Here is a 23,689-nt window from a genome sequence, read left to right on the forward strand (position 1 = left end):
GGCTCTGTGCCCTTCTCCTGGACGAGAGCAGGGGATGGCCACCATGGGTCTTGTCCCTCAGTTTGCCTAAGAGCTCAGCCCTGCTCCAAGGAGCACGAGGTTGCCTGTCTGACAGAGTGACAGGACCTCCCAGCTTTCTCAACAGAAATGTCAGCTGGGCCTGTGAGAGCCCTGCAGGGGTGGAGTCTGATCCTGGAAGCAGGACTGGGGCTGCCTTAGGAATTGGCAGTCTTCCCCTGCCTGCCCAGTGAGTGACCGATGAAGCTCAGGAGGGGCGGGGACGTGCTCAGAATCACCAAGCACTGGAGGGCCAGGGCTAGGATTTGAACTCAAGTTTGTCTCTGCTCGTCCCTCCACAAACCTTTGATGAGGTCCTACCGTGTGCCAGGCCCTTCTAAGCATGAGCAGTAGAGTAGGGGCTTTTCAGAGGGAACAGACCAGTTTATTTTTGTTCTCTCAATGTTTGGTCCAGGGCACACGGGAAGTGCTCGGTGAATGAATGAATGAACAAATAAGGCAAAGATTCTGCCTCCTCCGGGCCTGTAGAATCTAAGGTGAGGGGAGTGACTCCTTTTCATGGAACAGGAAATAGGAAGCTGGTGGTGGGAGTGGAGACTGACCGGGTGAGAAGCAGAGAGAGGACTGGAACTCAGGTGTCCCACTTGCTGGTCTACTGCTGTTTCCATCCTCACTTTCCACATCTGTAAAATGGGGTCAATAGTTCTCGTGCTCTGCCTTCCTTGTGAGGACCTGATGAGGTGGTAATGCAAAAATCGATTTGTGAAGCAGGGACATTGTGTGTCGGGCTTCCTGTGTGCATGCCTGGAACTGCCCAGAAATCCCACCTGGTCTGCTCCCTTTCTTCTGACCACCTACCCTTTACATCTTGCATCCCCCATTTCCCTAGCATGCTCTGTGGCTTCTTTCTGGAAAGTTCTGCCCAGAACCTCTGTCATGGGACGGGTTTGGGGAGAGTACAGGGGACTGGAGTCTGCCTGCCTCCTCCCTCTGCCATCTCCCACACCCAGAAAGGCAACCGCGCAGCCGCATCTATGCAGGCCTGCAGTGCACAACAGGCCGGAAGTGCCTTGGCAGTGGTTACCATGGTGATGGGTCCTGCTGCTTGGCCACCATAGTGGCCTGCCAGATGCCGGCAGGAGGCTGCAATCCTGGCAGCCTGGCACCCTGCAGGCCTCTTCCCAGGCCGAGCGATCCTGGGGCTGCCCTCACTCTCTCCTTGACATGGAGCATGGTACCTCAAACCTGGGGGCTCTCTGGAATGCGCTGCCTCTCCAGGGACCCAGAAGCTGTTCTAGGTCAGATATGCCTGGTTCGAATCCCAGTTCTGCTGCTTGGGGGGTCCACAACCTTGAATGAGTCACCTTGGTGTGTTTTGAATTTATTGAATTGGCTGTGGGAGCCTCGTGGGGGAAATTATCCAAGGAGGACAGACCCCAGCACAGAGAGCTGTCCTTGCCCCTCTCTGGGGCTGTGGCAGGGTCAGTGTTGGGGCGTGGCACTGGGCCTTCTCAGCCCCAGGAGCAGCCAGTGCAGTGTGGTGGTAGGACCTCAGGCTCTGTGGCCAGACCTTGGGTCACAGCTGTGCTCCCCGCTTCCTGGAGCCCTACCTGCAGACTGAGGGTAGCAATGAACCCACCTCAGGGGTTTGTCGTGTGGCTTCAGTGGAATTTGTACATGCCAAGTGCTTAGCGGAGTATTTGATGCCTAGTAAATGTGATAGAAATGTTCGCTGCTACTGTTACCCCGGCCACAAGAGCTGGGACTTGGGTCATTTCTCTCACACAGGCAGGGGTGCTCAGCTCTCACTCACAGCCTGTTAGGGAGAATAGGCCAGAGAGCTAGGAGGCCCCCTTCCTCATCCCAGCCCATCCAAGGCACCGCCCTGTACGCCCCATCCTTTCTGCCTGGGGACAGACAAGCCAGGCCCTGGGTAGAAACTCCACCTCCAATTCATGAGTCTGAGGCCTTCCTCGGCGGCTCCTCCAGCTGGCAGCTGCGGCAGGCTTGGCCTGGATCAGACAGCTGGTCGGTGGTGGCCTGGAGCCCTCCCGGTCAGGAAAGCCAAGTGCTAGGGACAGACGAACACCCAGCGAAGGTGCCACCTCTGAGGTCATCTGGAGAACAAGGGAGCCCGAGGAAGGGCGCGCTGGGGGAGATGTAGGAGCTGCTTCTGGGAACACTTTATTGGGAACAGAGGCCTCCCTGCGTGGAGAGGGGGGACCTTTCTAGAATGAAGATCAGTCTGAGGAAGAACTTTAGCCAACTGGCCCTCCAGCAGAAGGGAGGACTAAACTTCCCTCCTCCTCCCTCAGGTTCAGCCAGGGTCCTGCTAACACGGAGTTGGTGGCCAGAGGGAAACTGGGCAGAAATGGCATCCAGTGAGCGCCCTGGGCTCTGAGAGCCTAGGCTGGAGGGGGTGGCCACTGCTAGAGTTGGGGGCTGGTGGGAGGTGGCCCCTGGGGTGTCTCTGCTCCCCCTGTGGCACTCAGGTCTTGGGACGGTGGGCCTGGGAGAGCCTGCAGCAAGCTGACCTTTCTGTCCCCACTGTTTCCCAGGGCATCGCCTCTGTATTCTCGAACCGCACATCCCGGAAGTCCTCCTCTCGTGCGGAGACCGCCAGGGCCATGGGGGACAGCGGGGAGTACAGGAACCCCACGGAGGTGCAGATGAGCCAGCTGGTGCTGCCTTGCCACACCAACCAGCGTGGCGAGCTGAGTGTCGGGCAGCTGCTCAAATGGATCGACACCACGGCCTGCCTGTCCGGTGAGGCTCTGCCGGGCACAGGTGTCCTCCCGTGGGCAGCCCCGTCACCTGGACGAGAGGTCCCCATGATCAGAGATGGTCACCGTCTCCTCTGAGCACCGCCTTCGTTCCTCATCCTGCTCTTTGCTCATGCTGTTCCACCTGTCTGCAATGCCCCTTCCCAGTTCTCAATGCTCAGCCCGGGCCCACCCACTGCCCCCAATGTGCGCGCAGCTCTGAGGGCTGACCTGCACCCTTGGGTCTCTGCTCCAACAGAGGGCCACCTCCAGTGGGGCTGCTTCAGACTGGCCTGAGGGTGCCATGAGCTCCCTGCCCTGTAGCACGGCTTGATGGGGGCTGGGCAAGGCAGAGTTGGGCACTGACCCCGCCCTGGGGGCAGGGGAGGGATTCTGGGGGGACTAACGTGGCCACGAGCATAGTCCCGAGGGTGAGAATGACTCAGACAAGGAAACGCTGCTGATGTCCACGGCAGAGGCGTGGCTCCTGGGAGAGCTGGGAAGTAGAATAGCCCAGGCTGACGACTCAGTCATTGAACAGCTGCTCACTGGGGGTCTCCCCTGGGCCACCTGCGGGTCAGGCACCATTCCCGGACCGGGGCCCAGTAGTGAACGAGAGGGACAGAACTCCTGGGGCCCTAAAGTTTCAGTCTCACAGCAGGGAGAGATGCCAGACAGATGATCAACAAACAGGGTTGGGGGTAGTGAGTGAGGTGGAGAAAGTAGAGGAAGGTGGGGGTGTGGACCAGGAGGCACAGCCTCAGCTCCCGACACCTGACATTTGCTCAGAGGCCTGGTGACATGGGGATGCTGCTAATGTATGGTTTTCTTCTGATGCCAGCCGAGAGGCATGCTGGCTGCCCGTGCGTCACCGCTTCCATGGACGATATCTATTTTGAGCACACCATTAGGTAAGTGGCCCCACCTGCTTCTTGGTCCTCTTGGTCTGCCCACCACGAAGCTAGGGTCCCTCCCCCATCTCCCCACCTGGTCGGCCTGTGAGCTGCATAGAACCCTGGAACCCAACTCGACTGACCAAGGGCCTTTGTGGAGCAGGTACAGACCTGTCTGCGGGGGCTCTGGGAGACCCATGGACTGGAGCTGGCCAGCTTCTGGGTGCCGTGGGGTGGATTCCCGCAGCCAGGTTTGCAGTTGGACGTTGCTGAGGCAGCATTGTGGGGTGCTGTGTGACTCTGGGAAAGTCAGTCTCTTTCTCTGGGCCTCAGTTTTCTTATCTGCCAAATGGAAGGGATTAGACTTAATTGGTGCATGTCCTTTGGAACTTGGACATTGTCTGTGGGCCATTGGTCACTGTATTGTAGAAAGGTTTCTAGGAAAGTTCCCCCAGCAAAGCCTGAATCAGAAACTTGGACCATTCAGCCTCTGCTCACATACCCCCAGGAACAAGGAGTTTATTACCAAACAGTTTTTTGTTTTGTGGTTGCTTTCTAAAATGTCTGTACTAGTTTCAAAACTCTTCATCATCCTGTGCTGAGCTTTGCCTCCAATTAGCTTTGCTGGGACTCATGGAGCATTCCAAGCCCTTGGCCCAGGACAGGCCACAGGGGCTGCACACAGTGTTCTGGCCTTCAGGCCTGCTCCTAAACTCACTGTCAGAGCCTAGGACAGCAGATGCCAAGGGCTGATTCAGAGCTTTCTGGGTACCCAGCATGTTGTGGTTAAGGAGGAAATTTGGTCAGTCCCTGTCTTTATTTATTTGGTCCTTTGTCACCACTTGCACCTGTTCTGGACCAAGGCCCATGCTGGGTTTGGGGTATGCAAAGTCAACTAGAGCATAGGCCCTGTGCCCCAGGAGGTCCTGTTTGTTGGGAGGCAGATGTAGAAACATAATTTCAATTCAAAGGGGTACATGCCTTGCTAATAATGATCTCTCACATATGGGAGCTTTGTAACACTTTTATTTTGATTTTTGATTTGCAAAGAAGTTGTATCTCAGAAGATCATATGGAGAGTTCCTACATATCTCACTCCCAGTTCTGCTGTTACTAGCATTTTAATTAGTACAGCACCTTTGTCACTGTGAATGAACTAATATTGAGGCATTATTTGTAATACCTTTTTAAAAAAAAATATTTTATTTATTTATTTAATAGACAGAGATCACAAGTAGGCAGAGAGGCAGAGAGAGGAGGAAGCAGGCTCCCTGCTGAGCAGAGAGCTGACGCGTGGCTTGATCCCAGGACCTGGGATCATGACCTGAGCTGAAGGCAGAGGCTTTAACCCACTGAGCTACTCAGGCGCCCCCCACCCCCCCCATGTTTTAAAGATTTTATTTATTTATTTGACAGACAGAGATCACAAGTAAGCAGAGAGGCAGCAGAAAGAAATGGAAAAGCAGGCTCCCTGCTGAGCAGAGAGCCTGATGTGGGACTTGATCCCAGGATCCTGGGATCATGACCTGAGCTGAAGGCAGAGGCTTTAATCCACTGAGCCACCCAGGTGCCCCTGTAATACCTTTTTAATATATTATTCATTTAATCCACGGAACAATGCTACAAGGTTCTGGCTATTAGTATCCTCATTTTACAGATGAAGAAACTGAGGTACAGAGAGGTGAAATAACTTGCTGAAGGTCATACATATAGCAGAGGACCCCGGAGCCCCAGAGCTCTTGTCCTTAACGAAGAGGTCACATTTCCTATATGTCTGGGGGTGAGTGTGATGGCATAAAAGGTAGTCAAAGGGGCCTTCCTGGAAGAGGTGTTCAAGCTGGCTTCAATACCATCAACACCATATGTAGTATCCCTCTAAAAGCCAGGGGAGCGGTGTCTGGGCCAGTTCTAAGTCTCTGCTGTCAACACAGTTTTTGTCACCCTGAGGAGCTAGGGAGGAGAGGACTGGGGGTAGGGAGTGGGCATGTGTGATGGATGGACCTGCTGCAGGACTCAGAGACTCAAGGTGAGTCTGGGCCAAGGAGGGTGTGGGTGGAAGGGGAAGCCAGAAAAGATCCTGGGAAGGAGGGCCAGCTAGGGATGGGTCTGGAGCAAGGCTGGTGACCAGGAAAGGCCTAGCTGCCCCTGAGGAAACCTGCAGAAGGTTTTTTTTTTTTTTGGTTTATTTTTGTTTTTGCCCTTTAAAGATATTTCAAAATGTATCTCTCAGTGATAAGAACTCCTTTTAAACATAACCTCAACATCATTGCTACACCTAAACAAAACTAGCAGTAATGTCTCACGAACATCAAATATCTGGTCAGTATGCAGGAGCCCACACCATCTCCTGATTTTGTTTTTATTTTGATTTATAGTGATTTTTGTTGTTCAAGTCAAGATTCAGATAAGGTTGCAGTTGGTTGCTGTGTTCTCTTAAGTCTTTTTTATCTATAGGGGCTTCCCCTCCCCCAGCATCCTGCCCCCTCACCATCTCTCTCCTTTTTCCCTCAGAATTTATTTGTAGAGGAGACCTGGTTCTTTGCCCTCTCAAGTTCTCCACCATCTGGGTTCTGCTGTTAGCATCACTGCGGTGTCATTTAATATGTTCTTCTGTCCCCCACCAGTAAATTGGGTCCTGAAGGGCTTGCACAGGGCTCAGACTGTGGGAGTTGCCTCTGTGGGATGTGAAGTATACCCAGAGGCTGGAGGGGGCCCCTTAGGAGGCTGGGCAGTGACCCCGGGGAAGGAGCCAGTTTTGGCCTGAGCTGTGGGATGGAAGAGTGTCAGGAGGGATGAGAAACTCCGGAGTTCAAAGGGGTGTCTGCCTGGCTTTGGGGAAAGCTAGTGAGAAGGAGGGTAGTGGGAGGAGTGGGATGGGAGGGAGAGGAGGAGGGGGAAGAAGAGGAAGAGGGGGAAGAGGAGGAGGAGGAAGAGGGAGAAGAGGAAGAGAAGGAGGGGGAGGAAGAGAAGAGACACAAATACCTCTTCAGCACCACAGAAAGTAGACTGTTATTTTATTTTAAGGATCACGGAAGTTTTTTCTTAATTTCTTATGAAAACTTCCAAGACTCTAGAAAACTTGAATAGTGCAATGATCACCACCAGTGAGATTCAAGAATTAACTTTTTTTTTCTCAATATGCTTTATCTATATATGGAAAATAGATACACATATTTCTCTCTCTCTTTTCTCAAGTATTTGAAACTAAGTTACAGACATCATGACACCTCTTCCCTCCATGTGTCAGCACGTATCTCCTAGAAATGACAGTCCTTCCATGCCTATTAGGACTGAGGGCAAAATAAACAGAAATGGACAAGTCCTTGGCAAATGTGAGCTTCTATTATTTATGGAGCTCATACTGTGGGGCTAGGCTTGGCACTGGCTCTGTCACATCCCCTCTCACTTGACCCTCATTTTGGTACTTGACAGACAAAGAGCTAGGCTCAGAGACACAAAGCAACTCATCCAAGGTCACACAGCTCCGTAGTGTGACAGTCATGCCAGAGCTGGACTGGAACCAGGCACCTGTGACTCTTCTCACTGTGGCCACTGCTGCCCCTTGAAAGGCAGGCCTGTTGGAAGGGACACGGCCTAGCTTTGGGGAGGAGGCTGTGCATTCGATGAAGATATTCGCACAGTCCTCTCTAGGTTTGTGAGCCAAGGCACAGAGAGATGAAAGGACTTGCTCAAGGATGAAAGGACTTCCTCCTCCTCATCCCAGTCCCTGTCTGGCTCCTCCTCCTTGTCTTTCAGAGGGGCACCCTCAGCTGCCTCCAGTTAGACACACAGAGTGGGTGAGGTGGCTCCTGTAGGGATTCTGACTGTTTATCTGGACATGGGAATTATTCCAGAGGGACAGGCTGCAGCTGGAAAGAGTGGGGCCCCTGTAGTCCACAGAACCCTGGCCCTGTAGCCCACAAAACCCTGCAGCTGGAAAGAGTGGGGCCCCCGTAATCCAGAGAACCCTGGCTCTGCTATATTTTAGCTGGGTGATCTTGGGCAGATAGCTTGCCCTCTCTGATGTTCAGTGCCCCTAAACCTACCTGTCAAGTTTATTTGGAGGCTCTAATGAGGCAATGCACGGTGCTGGGCACAGAGTAGGCATCTTTTAAACGTTCCCATTTTCCTTTTCACCCTCTTGTTTATAGTCCCTTGAACTTAGTAGGCATTCAATAGATGTGGAATGCATTAATTCAGTAGGCCACTATTTTTGGAGGACCGACCCTGTGCCGTGTGCTAGGCTTCAAATGGTCAAGGGGGAGCAAGACAGATGTGATCCTGGCCCCGGTGGAACTTAAGGATTGTGGGGGAGACAGAGGCCCATCTGTTAGAAAGAGTGTCGGAGAGTGAAACTTCTTGAGTGACAGAGGGGTGGGGCAGGGGCCCCCAAGGAGGGGACTGTTGAGCCACAAGCCAAGAGAAGCTCTAGCATTCATGGGATAAGGGGAGATGAATGAAGTCATTCCACTTCTTTCAGCCTCCACCTTCCCACCTGTATAGTGAGATGCTGACACTATCTTGCCAGCTTGCTTTGAGGACTCAGTGATATTGCTGATGTGACCATGGTCTGTAAGCCATGACATTGCCTTGCTGGGTCCCCTCAGCAGAGGCCCTGCAAGTATCCAGGAGTTCTCTTCCTTTCCTCTCTCCCCTCTGGAAGGCCCACCTCCTGCTTTTCTCTCCCCAGTGTCGGACAAGTGGTGAATATCAAGGCCAAGGTGAACCGGGCCTTCAACTCCAGCATGGAGGTGTGTGGGGTGGTTGCTGCCTGGCGGTGGGTAGGTGGGTGGCTGGGGTTTCTACCTCTTCTCCCTTCTCAGCCCCCTGGGCACACTCACACTCATGGGGCCCTGGTGGAGGCAGTAGGTTTCTGAAACAGCTGGCAGGGTTGGGAGGATCCTAAGGCTCTTCCTGTCTGATACCTAATAACACAGAAGGGAAATCTGAGGCCCACGGAGGGGAAGAGACTTGCCTCAGGTCACCAGGTCACATAAATTCCAACCTGAGACTTGACTTTCAGCCTCCTAGGTCTTTACAACTCCCCTCAGACCCTGTTCAGCAGCCAGGTAGTCATGGGAAAGTGGGGAAGACAGCCACCAGGCCTGACCCTGGAGGCAGCAGGGCTGCAGCAGGGGAAGCCCTGGACTTCATTGCATTAGCTTACCTCTTGCAGCCTCTGTTTTCCCATCTGTGAAATGGGAGCACGATTCCTATGCTGTGGGGTTCTTAAGTGAGTTCTGTGAGCTCTGGGGGAGAGACTGTCTTTTCCACCTGTGGACAGCAGGTCTGGGCAGCTTCCCTTAGCCAGGACACTGGTTACTGAGGGGTCACTGAGGACAGAGTCCTGACTGCCTCTGGGTACCGCCGGACACCCCCCAGATGCCTGTCTTTTCACTGTAGGCAAGATTTTACCACTTTAAGTGCTTTCCTAGATACAGTCTCATTTTCATTCTCTCCTAGGTATGCTCACTCCCATTTCTGTCATTCATTCATTCATTCACTCATTCATTCATATTTTAAGTAGGCTCCATGCCCAACGTGGGGCTTGAACTCACAACCCTGGGAGTAAGAGTCTCATGCTCTACCAACTGAGCCAGCCAGGCACCTTGTGCTCACTCCCATTTTATAGATGAGGAAACCAAGGACCAGAGGACAGAAATTACTTGCCCAAGGCTTTCCAGGGATCCAGGAGTAGAAGCAGAACCTATCTCAGGTTTCTGGCTTCCAAGACTCAGTAGGTGATACAGGAATGCAAGGCCGGGCCTGGGCCATCGAGTTGTGGAGCCTCAGGGTGGGAGCTCCATTTCCCCCCTCCTCACTCCTCCCGCCTTTTCTTCCCTTCCAGGTGGGCATCCAGGTGGCCTCTGAGGACCTGTGCTCTGAGAAGCAATGGACCGTGTGCAAGGCCTTGGCCACCTTTGTGGCCCACCGGGAGCTCTCCAAGGTAGGGCGCTACACCTGGGTGCTTGTCGTGGCAGGCTGGGACTGGGGCTGTGAGGCTGGGGGTTGGCAGAGGCATGGAGGAAGGGGCACTTCAGGGAATTCACAGAGGAAGCTCCCTGCAGCTGTGGCCAGACCCCAGGCATCTTCCCTCCTCTTCCCCACCTCTCCCTGTGCGTCTCATGTGGGAGTCTTCAGATCTCACCATTCCCTTACGTGTGCTATAGGACCTCCCACCCCCTGCATCCTCTGTGCCTTTGCCCAAGAAAGGGGACTGGGGACATTTGCAGGATGAAAGTGACAGATCAGCCAGCGTGAAGACAGGAGGACAGCGACAGAGAGGGGACAATGACTTGTAACAATCTAGCAACAGCCCCAGGTGTGCGATGGGGCACAGCCCTTCCTGCTGCTTCAGGAGACCTGTCCTGAGCATCGCCCCTGCTGTCCCCCACCCACAGGTGAAGCTGAAGCAGACTACGCCACGCACAGAGGAGGAGAAAACAGAGCACAGTGTGGCTGCCGAGCGCCGGCGCATGCGGCTGCTGTACGCGGACACCATGAAGGACCTTCTGGCCAACTGCGTCATTCAGGACGGTGAGCAGCCGGGGGGGCGGAGTGCAGCTGGCATCCTGCATGCCCTCCTCTGTCTTCAGCCCCCACTGGGCAAAGGGAGGAAGAGAGGCTCCTTGGGATGTCTACTCACTGGCCTGATGGCCCTTTTGTCTCAAGGTCTCCTTCAGGGAAAGGCGTGTTTGGGCATCTTGTTCAGTTCCCAGGAGCCATGAGGATAGAATTAGGATGTGAGGAACCCTTTGTTAACCACGGACTGTATTTAGATCTTAGGTTTAGGGGTGTTTGGGAAGGTACTACTGAGCGTGGCTGAAGACTATAGGATTTTTTAAAAAGCATATCTGTCTATCCATCCATCTATCTGTCTATATGCTTTATATATATATAAATATATGCACGCACATATATATACACATATAGATATATATACACACATACATAAATAATATAGATGTAGATATACATATAGAATAAAAAGCAAAAAAAAAAAAAAAAAAAAAAAAAAAGAATAAAAAGCAAGACTCTCTCCTACCCAGAACCTGGGTCCCCTCCAGTTACTCATTTTGGGGCACCTTTCCAGAAGATTCCCTGCATACTTAAGCATACCATGTATTATTTAGCCCTCTCTTTTTACCCAAAAGGGAACAGACAGTACCTACGGTTCAGTGTCTTACTTCTTTCCCCTTAAGAGTACATCTTGGAGATTGTTCTATACTATCACACAAAGATCTCCTGTGGAGTGGTAGGATTTTGACAGATGGAGAGACAAGGAAAGGTTTTCCTGATGGAGAGCACAGGCTGGGCAAAGGGTTAACCTTGGATTCACTCACTGATCTCCAGAGCAATAGGATGTGGAGTCTTCCTTGCACCCTAGACAAGGCAACTGTAGGACAATTCAAATGTAGTTCAGCATCCCAGAGTGGGAGAGAGCAGGTGCGAGCAGTTGGCCCCATAAAGCAGCGAGAGGGGCTCCCAGTTCCATGTGTCTATGTATGTGGGGTCTGGGGGCTGTGGCTGGGGAGGCCTGGCTCTTCCTACTGTCTTTGAGACCCCCCTAGAGCCATCCATCCACTGCAGCCCTCCCAAACTCCTCTTGTCACGACAGCCCCTCTACCCCAGGGTTAGTCCAGATGCCTTAGTGAGACATCCAGGCCCTGGGCTGGCCATTCAGCTTGACCTGGTGCTGACCTATTATTTGCCCTCGGCTCCATCTAAGCCAAGGCTTCATTGCTTCCTAGGACTGTCCGACCTGTCCTGTCTCCAGATCTCAGCTCAGGCCCCCTTCCACCTCCCCTTGTGCTGGTCTGTGGCATCTCGGAGCAGCCTGCCAGTGAATGGCCACCTCTTTGATGGGCTGTCCCTGACGAGGTCTCTCTTCTTGATTGATGGGAGATGCATGGCTCCCCCTTGGGTTGGAGGGGGGATGTCATATCAGCATCTGCTCCTCTGACCCCCAAGGCCCTGCCCGCCCTTGGGCCTCTCCTACTGAGGATCTCCCGATGCCATTGCCCCTGACGGACAGGGCCTGTCAGGGCAAAGGGAGGGAAGAACTATCCTTCTGAAAGTCTGTCTCCTGAGTTTGGTGCCAAGCTCTCTGGAATCACGATCTCCTTTCATCTTCACAAACCTCGTGGGTTGGGTCTGACATACCCCTTCACCAATGAGGAAACTGAGGGTCAGAGAGGTTCCCTGACTTGTCCGAGTTATGTCCAGGTGTGTCTTCTCTACAGGGGGCAGTGTCCTGCCCCCTGCCCCGGGATGACCTCACCTCCCTCATCCTGAGCCCTCCTGTTCCTCAGCTGAGGCTGGCACTCTTGGTGCTTAGTGGATAGACTCTGGGTGACTGGGAGTGCTGGTGGCAGGGGTCCCTGGGTTTGCCCTGTGGGAGGGTCTGCCCTTGAGAACCTTTCCCCTTCCCACTCCCTCCCTCTGCCCTTCTCCGGTCAGATCTGGAGAGCAGAGACTGCAGCTGCATGGTACCAGCCGAGAAAACCCGTGTGGAAAGCGTGGAGCTGGTCCTGCCCCCCCATGCCAATCACCAAGGCAATACCTTTGGGGGCCAGATCATGGCCTGGATGGAGAACGTGGCCACCATCGCAGCCAGGTGAGGAGAGAGTGCACTGCCTCTGCCTCCCCTCCTTTCTCTCCCTCCTTCCTTTGGCTGGCTCCCTCTGGGGGCAGAAACCCCAGCTTGGAGTTGGCATTCAAGGCTTCGGGAGCTTGGCTGTTCTGTTAGGGGAAACCTAGGGCTTTGAGAGCCAGAGAGGAGTGATTTTTCTGTGAACTGGCCGCCCCCTCCTCCACACAGTACTCATCACCTGCGTGGGAAATGCCACGCCCCTCGCCCAGCGCTAGGGCCTCCTCTTGGCTTGGGTCCTGCCTGCTTTCTTCCAGTATCTCATGCTCGCTGCACCTGAAGCCATCTGCCCTTCCCTGTTCCCATTCTCTGCCTTTGCTCCTGGCCACTTCCTCTCCTTTTGATCTGCTAAAATTCAGGAAGCCTCTTTAACTGTTCCCTTCTCCCTAGAGGTGAGAACAATTCCTTTCTTCTTCTAGAATCTCTGCACTTGTCCGGGGTTTGTTCTCTAAATATGGGGGTATTTTTTTATAGCTATGATAACTGACACTCACTGCCTGACCCTCCTACCTCTAGGGCTTTGTGTTTCTGTTCCCTCTGCGAGGAGTGTGCTCTACCCCAGGGTTAGTCCAGATGTTAGTTAGGTTAGTTAGGTTAGTCTGGATGCCTTAGTGTAGCATCCGGGCCCTGGGCTGGCCATTCAGCTTGACCTGGTGCTGATCTTTTACTTGCCCTCAGCTCCACTTAAGCCAAGACCTCATTGCTTCCTGTGACTGTCCTACCAGTCCTGTCTCATCCTACCTATCTTCTGTCAGGAGTGCCCTCCTCAACCCACACCTTCCTGAGCCAGAGGAATTATTCCTCACCTCTAAAGAGCCTGGCCCACACGGTCCCTCCCCTGTGTTGACCCCCTGGGACCCAGTGCATGTGTGAGAAGATCTCAGAGGAGGGTCACAGCCCAGATAGTCAGGGAACCCTTCCTGGAGAAAGCTCTTCAGCTGGGCCTTGAATGACAAGTAGCTTCGGGTAAGGGGAGGGCTTCTAGATAGTAGAAGCAGCTGGTGCTGGGGTGTAAAGGTTGGGGAACAATGGGGAAGGAATTAGTCCCAAGCCCTGTCCTTTCGTCTTTCACCTCAAGCTCAGCTGCTTGCTAGTGGTGCATAGACCTGAGTGTTCTAAGCTGTGAAATAGGACTTCAGTTCTATTCCCCTGGGCAGAAGCATCCCAGGTTGGGTGGGAGTGGGTGGACCAGAGGGCAGTGCATGTGGGCTGTGTCTGTGGCTGGGGGCAGGGGGAAAGGCTGGCCCAGGCCTGTGGCTGAAGCACTGGGGCATTTGTCCTGTCTCCCCAACCCCTGCCTCCTCCAGCCGGCTGTGCCGTGCCCACCCTACGTTGAAGGCCATTGAGATGTTCCACTTCCGGGGCCCCTCCCAGGTTGGGGACCGCCTGGTGTTCAAGGCCATCGTGAACAACGCCTTCAAGCATAGGTAAGGAGTGGAACCAGGGCCCCCTGGGATTGAGGGCTCTTTTGGACCTAGTCGCAAAGCTGCCAGTGCCACAGATAAAAGGCCCATGAAGTCTAAAGCCTGCCCAGCAGCAGGGCACCCTCACCATGACCGAGATGCAGCTCTGCTATTCCCTGCTCTGGGCTCTCCAGCCCTGTGGCTCCTGGGGTCTCCAATCATACCCTATGCTCCGTGTGTCTCTGTCTCTCTTCCTGGCTCCTGCCTCTGGGCTGTGCTCACATCATAGGGTCCTCTCTTGCCAGTGTTCTGCCGTTTATCAAGTCTTTCCCTACCTTTCTCCTAAAACAACAATTCCTTCCCAGAGTCCTTAATTTGGAATGAATCAGATACTTTTGAGAAAGCTGACTTTAAATATGTATCTTTGATGATTTCAAAGATCATAATGGAGTTGTTAAAAGTGAGGGAACAATGGAACACCTGGGTGGCTCAGTCCACTAAGCATCTGTCTTCAGCTCAGGTCATGATCCAGGGTCCTGGGATCGAGCTCCACATCAGGCTTCCTGCTCAGGGGGGAGTCTGCTTCTCCCTTTCCCTCTGCCCTTCCGCATTCATGCTCTCTGTCCCTCAAATAAATAAATAAAGTCTTAAAAAAAAAAAAAAAGTGAGGGAGCCAGGCTCCCTGGGTTTAAGTTTGGCTTACCTTTTATTGGCTGTGTGGCTTTAGGCAAGTTATTCAACATCCCTGAGTTTCAGTTTTTTTTTTTTTTTCTTTTTAACAATTGTGCTGTTTGTTTGTTTGTTTATTCATTTATTTCAGGGAGAGAGAGAGCCTGCAGAACAGGGTTGGAGGGGGTAGGTTGGGGGTGGGGTCTGGGGAGGACCAGAGGCAGACGGAGAAAGAATCACAAGCAGGCTCTGTGCTCAGTGTTCAGTCCCACACGGGAAACCACCCCATGATCCTGAGATCATGACCTGAGCAGAAATCAAGAGTCAGATGCTCACCCATCTGAGCCACCCAGGCGCCCCACTTTAGCTTCAGTTCTTTGGCCTGTGAAATGGGGCTCAGCACGACGACATCACAGTTGTGAGGGTTCAGTACTTACTGAGTTCAGTCTTACTGGCACATTGACAGAGGAACCGTGCTGGGCAGCATTATTATTACTGTTCTGGCCATTGCTCACGGTCTGACCCACACAGCTGTGGCGGGGGAGGGGTGGTGGAGGGATCAGGGGGTTGGGGGTGGGGAGGTGGGGTGGTGAGCCCTGAACTAGCAACTGCAAGTCCGGCCCAGCTTCCCTTCCTGGCTGCTGTGGGACCTTGGCCCAGTGACTGTCCTGTCCTAGGTGCTGGTTCACCCTCTGCATAACATCCACATCCTGGGATCATCAAGCTTCCTGAGAGTGGGGCGCAGGGGTGGCTGCTTTTCATAATCCACAAAACAGCCATGAGTGAGCTGTCGGGAGCATGGCTGTTAGGGCCCTCGTGAAGATGTGTGTAGGGGACATTATTTCCAAGTAGGAAAAAGTACTCACGTCCTTCCAGAATCCTTTGCAGTTTACATGGCATGTTTTATATACATGATATGTATGTATCTATGTATATGTATGTACGTGTTATATACATTTATTCCATTACATAGTATATATACATAGACATGTACATACATGTATGTATATACTTGCTCAGTGCCCTGTTCCCCAGCTGTTAGCACATGAGTACATGGACCAAACCAGTGTATTCCTTTCTGGGGCCCCAGTGACTAGCCTAGGGCCAGGCCTATAGTAGGTGCTCTGTAAACAGGATGGAAGGGAACAGTTCTGGGTTTCCTACCGGAGGGATTCTGATCTGGGCCGCTGGGAGAGCCACAGGAGTGTGTGTGTGCACACGTGCACGTGTGTGTGTTGGGGAGGGGGCATGGGCTCAGAAAGGTGGGTCCAGCATGGAAGCAGCCGTCCTTCCCCTTCAGCATGGAGGTGGGCGTGTGCGTGGAGGCTTACCGCCAGGAGGCTGAGAGCCATCGGCGGCACATCAACAGTGCCTTCATGACCTTCGTGGTCCTGGACGCGGATGACCAGCCTCGGACACTGCCCTGGATTCGGCCCCAGCCGGGGGTGAGTGCCACTCTCCCCACCACCAGTTCCCTTCCCCTCCCTCTCTGCCCAGGGGTGGTGGGGCCTGCTAGCCCCTGATGCAGCGGGGGAGTGATGGGCTCAGCCCTGCCCCTCTGTGGGGGCACAGCCAGCTGCGTTGCCCCGTGACCCGCAGAGACGCTCCTTGTGCAAGGCAGGAGCCCTGGTCTGCCTGCAAGAACAGGGCGCCGTGGGTAGGCCTAGCTCAGCTAGGTGTTAGCAGGCATTCAGCGAGCCTGCAGAGTCAGAGGAGTGCTGGCTTTGGGGTCAGATGTGGGTTGGAAGCCCCCTCTGCCGTGTTCTAGCAGGCACCCTCTGTCAGTTTCTGTCTCCACCCATACAGCAGGTGTGTCTGCACTCCTGCCTTCCGGGGATGTGGGGGGTATATGAGGGGCGCTGAGGCCCATAGGTACTCAGTAAATGGTGACCATTATGAGGAGGTGACAGGAGAGCAAGAAGCATAGAGACCAGAGTCAGGGGCTTGGGTTCAAAGCCCGTCTCTTAAAAAATGCTGTCTTGGATCACCTGGAGCTTCCTTCTGGGGATGCAGAGGGGTGACCTTGGAGAGGCATTCCCTCTCTCCAGGATGGTCCTCCACCCTGTCTACCTCACAGGGCCAAACACTGGCTGTGAAAGACCCCCACTCCGCAGCTGGGCTTCTGCGGGGGAGGGGAAGAGGAGGAGTGGTGACTAGATCAGAGGCGCTCTCAGCCTGGGCCAGTAACGCTCATGAGTGGGGAGACACCAGAAGCAGTGGTTAAGAGGCTGGACTCCAGGTCAGGCTGTCAGGGTTCCATTCCTGGCCCTACTCCTTACGTCTACAACCTAGGGTAAGCCACCCACCTTTCTGTGCCTCAGTTTCCTCCTCTGTAAAATGAGGGTAAGATGAATCCCAACTTGAGAGGGCTGTGGCAAGGCTTGACATCTGCATGGAAAGCGCTTCAGAAGCATGCCGGGTAGCAGTAGGTGCCCAGGAAGCGTGGGTTCTTACTAGCACCGTCTGTGCCCTTTGTGATCCCCTTGTGGAGAGGAGGATGTTGAGGCCCAGTGAGCGCAGGTGGTGCTCCCAGAGTCATTCAGAGAGTCTGGGGGAAGCAGAGGCTGAAGTTCAGAGAATCGGCCCTTTCCTGTCCAGGTTGCTTTGCCTTGGGCTGCCCCTGTGAGACCTGAGCTCCACGTCAGGGCTGCAGGGCCTCCTTGGGCCTTGGGCGGGGGCAACCGTAATGTGGGCGCAGGAGCCGGGAGGAGGGCACAAGCCGCTCGTCTGGCCCGCAGCACAGTCTGTCCCTGCGTCTCTCCCCAGGATGGCGAGCGGCGCTATCGAGAGGCTAGTGCCAGGAAGAAGATCCGGCTGGACAGGTGAGTGCGGGTGGTGGGAAGGGACACGGGTTCAGGGCTGTCCACCTGCTCCGCGGGCCCCAGGGACTGGCATTTCTTCAGTGCCACCCCTGTGCTGGGCACTGGGCTGGGGCCTTCACGTCCACACAGCTTTACGAGCCAGTGGTCTTCCTGACCCAGTGTCTGGGCGAGGACACTGAGCAGAGGGATTAGGCGGCCGTGGGTACACAGATGGGAATGATGGGCGGAGTGAGACTTTGAACCTGGCGGGGTCTGGCCACTTCTGAATCCTGGGTTCCTTCCCTTGACCATCATGAGTGTCAGGTAGGTCCCGAAAGCAGAGGCAGTTGCTCAAGATGTACAGCCTGGTGTGGCCCACGGCTGCTGAAGCACTTTCCACGCTGGAAAGTGCTGGAAATACACTGGGGTTTGCCATCTGTGCAGACAGGAGAAGTGTGAATCTACAGAGCACTTATCATGGCCGATCCTCCCCACCATGATGACCCCATGAGGCAGGTGCAACGCCCAGCCCCACTGTACGGAGGAGCCCACTGAGGCTCGAGGGCAAAGCTGCTTCAGCCAAGGCCATCTGCTAGGCGAGGGCACGGGGAGCGAGCCTTTTCCCAGCACCCTGCCCCTGGCCTCACTCTGCTTCTGGATGAGTTCATATGCTCTCAGCTCCCATTTTCTGGGTGCCCAGCCTGTCTACGTGGCTGGACAGGAGTCCCTCCCCTGCTGCAGGCCTGAGCACTGGGAGCGAAGTCTTCTGAAAGACGTGGGCTTCCCAGGGACCATAGTGGTTCTCTTCCCTCTCCCAGGAAGTACATCGTATCCTGTAAACAGGCAGAAATGCCCCTCTCTGTCCCCTGGGACCCTAGCAACCAGGTAAGGCCTCTGCTCTGAGGGTACAGTCCTCAGGCCCGTGTTGGGGGTGGGGGGACCCTGACTCTCTGTTCTTGTCAGAATGGGTTTGAAAGTAGGCCTGAGGGGGACAGGATACTGTGTCATGACTCAAGATTGGTGCAGTTAGCAAAGGGCTTTCCTCTGTCCCCATTTTGCAGGAGGGAGCTGAGGCCCTGAGAAGAGGGTCACACAGAGAGCCTTCCCAAGGCTGGGCTTTCTGTCCTGAGGCCCTGGCACCTACCCCCCCTTCTCACCCCTTCACAGCCCAATGTCCTCTCCTGGCCCAGAGCCTCCAAGGAAGGGGAGAAGGTGAGGCTTCTCTGTGTGCTCTGTCCAGGTCTACCTGAGCTACAACAATGTCTCCTCCCTGAAGATGCTGGTGGCCAAGGACAACTGGGTGCTGTCTTCCGAGATCAACCAGGTAGCTGGCCCCACCCACCAGCAGAGATGGCTGACCTCAAGCCACAGAAGTTCTCTCAAACCACTCATGTCCAAAGGGGATTTCTTTCTTTCTTTTTGTTTTTTAAATATTTAATTTATTTATTTGAGAGAGAGAGTAGGCAAGAGAGAGCACAGAAGCAGGGGAGGGGGCAGAGGGAGAGGGAGAAGCATACTCCCTGCTGAGCAGGGAGCCCAATGTAGGGCTCAATCCCAGAACCCCGAGGACATGATCTGACCTGAAGGCAGATGCTCAACTGACTTCTTTTTTTTTTTTTAAGATTTTATTTATTTAAAATATTTTATTTATTTATTTGACAGACAGAGATCACAAGTAGGCAGAGAGGCAGGCAGAGAGAGAGGGGAAGGGAAGCAGGCTCCCAGCTGAGCAGAGAACCCGATGTGGGGCTTGATCCCAGGACCCTGGGATCATGACCTGGGGCGACGGCAGAGGCTTTAACCACTGAGCCACTCAGGTGCCCCGAAGATTTTATTTATATTATTTGAGAGGGAGAGAATGAGAGAGAGAGAGCATGGCGGGGGGGTTAGAGGGAGAAGCAGACTCCCCACTGAGCAGGGAGCCCAAATATGGGACTCTATCCTGGGACTCCAGGATCATGACCTGAGCTGAAGGCAGTCACTCAACCAACCGAGCCACTTAGGCACCCCTTAACTGACCTTCTTAAAAGGAATTGGTTTCTCCCATGAAACCATCCCAGTTAGAGAAACACGATGCTCTCACAGGACCTGGAGTGGAGAACCTCCAAATCTTTCTCTCCTGCCCACCCACCATCTAGCCCCCAACCCCTCATCTCTGCTATTCTCTGCCCTGCTGCTTCCTTCCTCTCTCTGCTCCTTCCTCCCTGCACAGAAAGGGCCAGGACAAGCCTGGGTTGAGGGAAGACATGAGCTCTGCCTGTGCCCTGAGGAGAGTCACTGCCCCTCATCTGTGACATTAGGGGCTTCACCAGGTCCATGGCTCTGAGGACTCTTTCTGCTGTTGCCTTAATCACTGCTTCCTAATACACCCTCCTGTCCACCTGTGCCAGATTCTCCCAGCGGCCCATTTCCATGGGGATGAGCCTGAGGCTCAGAGAGGTTGAATTGCTTTCTCACAGTCACACAGCAAGTCAGTGGCAGCCCTGAGCTTCCAGCCCTGGCCTCCAGCGTGGAGGCAGCTCACCCCATGGCCTAGCATAGCCCGGGGAGGAGGTGCGGGACCGAGGCTGCCCTCTGTCCCATGCAGGTCCGCCTGTACACTCTGGAGGAAGACAAGTTCCTGTCCTTCCACATGGAGATGTTGGTGCATGTGGATGCCACCCAGGCCTTCCTGCTGCTCTCGGACCTGCTTCGGAGGCCGGAGTGGGACAAGCACTACCGGTGAGGGCCGAGGTGCGGGTGGGGCATTGCGCTCTGCTCAGGCCTGATGGGGAGGCGGGGCCCTCGGGTGTCCCTTGCTGAGCTGTCCTCCCTGACGCTCAGCCCCTGCTGGCTTTTAGCAGAGCGTGGGGGGTGGCAGTGTGAGGGAAAGTGCAGATACGTGTTGGGCGGGTGTCAGAGTCGAGGTTATTCTGAGCCCTCCGGAGGGACTGAGCCTGAACTGGAGTTAGAGGCCTGGGTTTAAGTCGTGTTTCTGGACCAACCGGCTCTGTGACCTTGGGCAAGTCCCTTCCTTTGTAGGCTTCAGTTTTCCTTCTCTTAAATGGGTACTTGAGGTATGGGTCATGCATTTGCACTCTGGGATAGATCAGTGATTTTTTTAAAATTTCCTCTTTTTCTTTTTTTGTCTTTTAAATTTCTATGTTTGGTTTTTCTTTCTTTTTATTTTATTTATTTGAAAGAGAGAGAGAGTGCGCATGCGCAGACAGGAGAGGTGGGGGACAGAGCAGAGGGAGAAGCAGGGAGCCCACTGTGGATCTCGATCCCAGATCCCTGAGATTTTGACCTGAGCTGAAGGCAGACGCTCAACCAGCTGAGCCACCCAGGTGCTCCTAGATCAGTGATTTTCAGACCATGTTCTGTGGCATTCTGTGTCCCCATAGGAGACTCGGGGACCACTTGGTGGGGGTTATAATGCTGAGGGCCTGGTGGCCCCCTCCCAGCTTCAGGGGAATGCATGGAACGGCCAGTTTGATGAATTCACCCAGTCTGCCAGCTCTTCTTAGGGAAATGTGCACGTATATGTTATTTTTGAATGTAGTGAGTTACTGAATATAAATGTTACTCCTATGAATACATTTGTTCCCTGAATTTACTGATTCTCCATGTGAATATTTTCTTCCTGAATTTAGCCAAGGAAGATAAAGCTGTTCTTAGGAAAACAGCCAAAATTTCAGTATTTAATATGAGAATGTTAAAGTTGAAACTGGTATTTTGTCCCAGTTCCCTTAAAGTCATTTTCTGTTGTGCCAACACCTTACTTCCGTCATTTCTCCTGTGGCTGCTCTAAGAGGCGTCTATGTTCCCAAGTCTATCCATGAGGAGGATCCGTGCATGTGGGAATTCAGTGAGCAAGTTGTCTGGCAAGTTGAGTTTTGACAAATTGCCTTCCTCTTCCTACCTCCATCTATCTTACCGGAGCAGGCCTACTTATGGCTCTTTCCACACAGGCTTTCTGTTTAATCAAAGGCTTTGGTGCACAAAAGACCATTGCTTTAAAAAGCCTAAGTCAGGGGCGCCTGGGTGGCTCAGTGGGTTAAGCCGCTGCCTTCGACTCAGGTCATGATCTCAGGGTCCTGGGATCGAGTCCCGCATCGGGTTCTCTGCTCAGCAGGGAGCCTGCTTCCTCCTCTCTCTCTCTCTGCCTGCCTCTCTGCCTACTTGTGATTTCTCTCTGTCAAATAAATAAATAAAAAAAAAAAAAAAAAAAAAAAAAAGCCTAAGTCAGGGGTGCCTGGGTGGTTTGGTCTGTTAAGTGGCTGCTTTTGGCTCAGGTCATGATCCCAGGGTCCTGGGATGGAGCCCTCACCCACCATCAGGCTCTCTGCTCAGCAAGGAGCCTGCTTCTCCCTCTTTCTCTGCCCCTCCCTGGCTTGTTCATGTGTGCGTGTATGTGTGCACGCGGGCGCATGCTTTCTCTCAAATAAATGAATAAAATCTTAAAAAAACAAAAAAGTTAAAAGCCCTGGTCTAGGGGCGCCTGGGTGGCTCAGTGGGTTAAGCCTCTGCCTTCGGCTCGGGTCATGATCTCAGGGTCCTGGGATCGAGCCCCGCATCGGGCTCTCTGCTCAGTGGAGAGCCTGCTTCCTCCTCTCTCTCTGTTTGCCTCTCTGCCTACTTGTGATCTCTCTCTCTGTCAAATAAATAAATAAAATATTTAAAAAAAAAAAAAAAAGCCCTGGTCTAGGTGACCCCAAGCCTGTTAGTAGTGACATTCTACAAAGCTGGGAGGTGATTTGGTGGTGGATGTTGGGGGCATTGGGCATATGGTAGGAAGGCTTCTTGGAGGAGGCAGGCTGATGTGGGCCTTGAAGGCAAAATCAGATCTTGATACTTGATGGGGTTGGGGCAGGAGAGTGTCCCAAGGGGAAAGGGAGCCCTTAGCTGCTTCCCCCCACCCTGCCCTTAGCACCCTGTTCGTGAGGCAGCCTCTGAGGGCAGGTGGGAGAGCAGGGGAGGAGGTGGTAGGGTCAGACATGGTCATGTATGTTTCTGTGCGTGCGTATTGGTGTAACCCTATGCCCTGTACCCATGTGCAGTATGCCTGGGCCTGAGGGGCTGTGGCTGTGGGCAGGCTATTTCCCTGAGTCTCAGGCCCTTGTCTATACGATGGGGACACCAAGAGGACCTATTGCGTCAGCTGCTGTGGGGTTAAATGAGACAGTACATGGAAAGCACCATGGAACAGGGCCCGGCACATGGCAGGCACTCATAACCCGGACACTGTCACACGTCTGTCCAGGGCCGTGTGTGCACTGGCAGGACCTGTGTCTGTGTATGCTCACGGGTGTGCCTTTATCTGTGCATATCTTTGTTCCCATGTCTGTGTGCATTTGCCTCCGTACCCGTGTGTATGTGTTCACCCGTGGTTGGCCTGGCCTTCCTGCCCTCCTGTGGCCCCGGCTGAGCAGTGTAGGTGGCCAAGTGTCCCCCCAGACTCTGCCTAAGAAGGCTGAAGCATGGGAGGGCCTGGGCTGGACTGGCTGTCCCAGGAGCAGCCAGCGTGACTCTTGAGTCCTGACCTCTGGCCCTCTCTATAGGAGTGTGGAGCTCGTGCAGCAGGTGGACGAGGACGACGCCATCTACCATGTCATCAGCCCTGTCCTCGGCGGCGATGCCAAGCCCCAGGACTTTGTGATCCTGGCCTCCCGGCGGAAGCCTTGTGACCATGGGTGGGTGCCAGGTTGCGGAGACCGGAGGCGGGCAGGGCTCATCTCCCTCCCTGGGAGGGGACAGCAGCTTAAACTCAGGGCTCTTCCTGTTTGCTGTGGGACTCCAGGCACTGCTTGATTTGTTGGGGCTGCCGGGGTCTTGCTATGGGTAAAATGAGGGGTTGCAGCTCCCTTCTGGTTACATGTGCTCTAAGGCAGGGTGGTCTCTGTCTCTAGGGGAGAGGGGAGCAAGGCTGCCTTCCCCCAGACATGGCAGGCCCTTGCTCATGGGCCACCTCCTTAGCCTCCACCCTCTGAAGGCCCCATGTTGACTGAAGAGCGGCAAGGCCAGGATGCACAGCATCACTTCCGTTGGGGACAAGCACAGAAAAGTGAAGCCCAAAATTCCAAAATGTGGGACTCCTTTGAGCATCTGCAGTGGAGCAGCTTTTCCAGAAAAATCTGTGATGAAGCCATGCTGGCTCCTGGCAAATACGGGGCTGCTGACACACAGGCCCCTCCTCTCTAGCCTGGCCCAGAGCCCGTCGGCCCTTTTAAACATTTCTGTGCCTTAGCCTCTGGGGGAGTCATCTGTGTGGAGGGTCCTCTGGCGCCTGAGCTGGGGGAATAGGCCCTCACCTCCTCCATCCTTGCTCTGCTCCAGGGACCCCTACGTCATCGCGCTGAGGTCAGTTACACTGCCCACACATCCTGAGACGCCAGCATACAGGCGCGGGGAGACCCTCTGCTCCGGCTTCTGCTTCTGGCGAGAGGGGGACCAGCTGACCAAGGTGAGGCCTGTGTCCCCATCACCCCACCCCAAAGCCATATGCACGTCCAGA

The 23,689-nt window shown here is 54.0% G+C and overlaps 1 protein-coding gene and 1 non-coding gene across 4 annotated transcripts in view; one reads left to right on the forward strand and one right to left on the reverse strand.

The window, feature by feature from the left end:
- ACOT11 (acyl-CoA thioesterase 11) overlaps window positions 1-23,689 on the forward strand; it is a 53,111-nt gene that overhangs the window by 24,568 nt on the left and 4,854 nt on the right. For all 3 annotated transcript variants that reach the window (XM_059136828.1, XM_059136827.1, XM_059136829.1), the window contains exons 2-15: window positions 2,577-2,784; window positions 3,622-3,691; window positions 8,364-8,424; window positions 9,522-9,620; window positions 10,075-10,210; window positions 12,134-12,290; window positions 13,631-13,750; window positions 15,696-15,840; window positions 17,162-17,217; window positions 18,015-18,081; window positions 18,437-18,520; window positions 19,784-19,917; window positions 22,737-22,868; window positions 23,512-23,638. In XM_059136828.1, coding sequence (XP_058992811.1) covers window positions 2,646-2,784; window positions 3,622-3,691; window positions 8,364-8,424; window positions 9,522-9,620; window positions 10,075-10,210; window positions 12,134-12,290; window positions 13,631-13,750; window positions 15,696-15,840; window positions 17,162-17,217; window positions 18,015-18,081; window positions 18,437-18,520; window positions 19,784-19,917; window positions 22,737-22,868; window positions 23,512-23,638 — 1,527 coding nt within the window. In that variant the 5' untranslated portion in view covers window positions 2,577-2,645. The remainder of the gene's footprint in view (window positions 1-2,576; window positions 2,785-3,621; window positions 3,692-8,363; window positions 8,425-9,521; window positions 9,621-10,074; window positions 10,211-12,133; window positions 12,291-13,630; window positions 13,751-15,695; window positions 15,841-17,161; window positions 17,218-18,014; window positions 18,082-18,436; window positions 18,521-19,783; window positions 19,918-22,736; window positions 22,869-23,511; window positions 23,639-23,689) is intronic.
- Window positions 9,207-9,279, reverse strand: TRNAK-CUU (transfer RNA lysine (anticodon CUU)). Its single transcript has one exon. It is a non-coding gene; the product is annotated as a tRNA-Lys (tRNA).

Source organism: Mustela lutreola, chromosome 10, assembly GCF_030435805.1.
Source record: "Mustela lutreola isolate mMusLut2 chromosome 10, mMusLut2.pri, whole genome shotgun sequence".
In the NCBI taxonomy this organism is placed as follows: Eukaryota; Metazoa; Chordata; class Mammalia; order Carnivora; family Mustelidae; genus Mustela; species Mustela lutreola.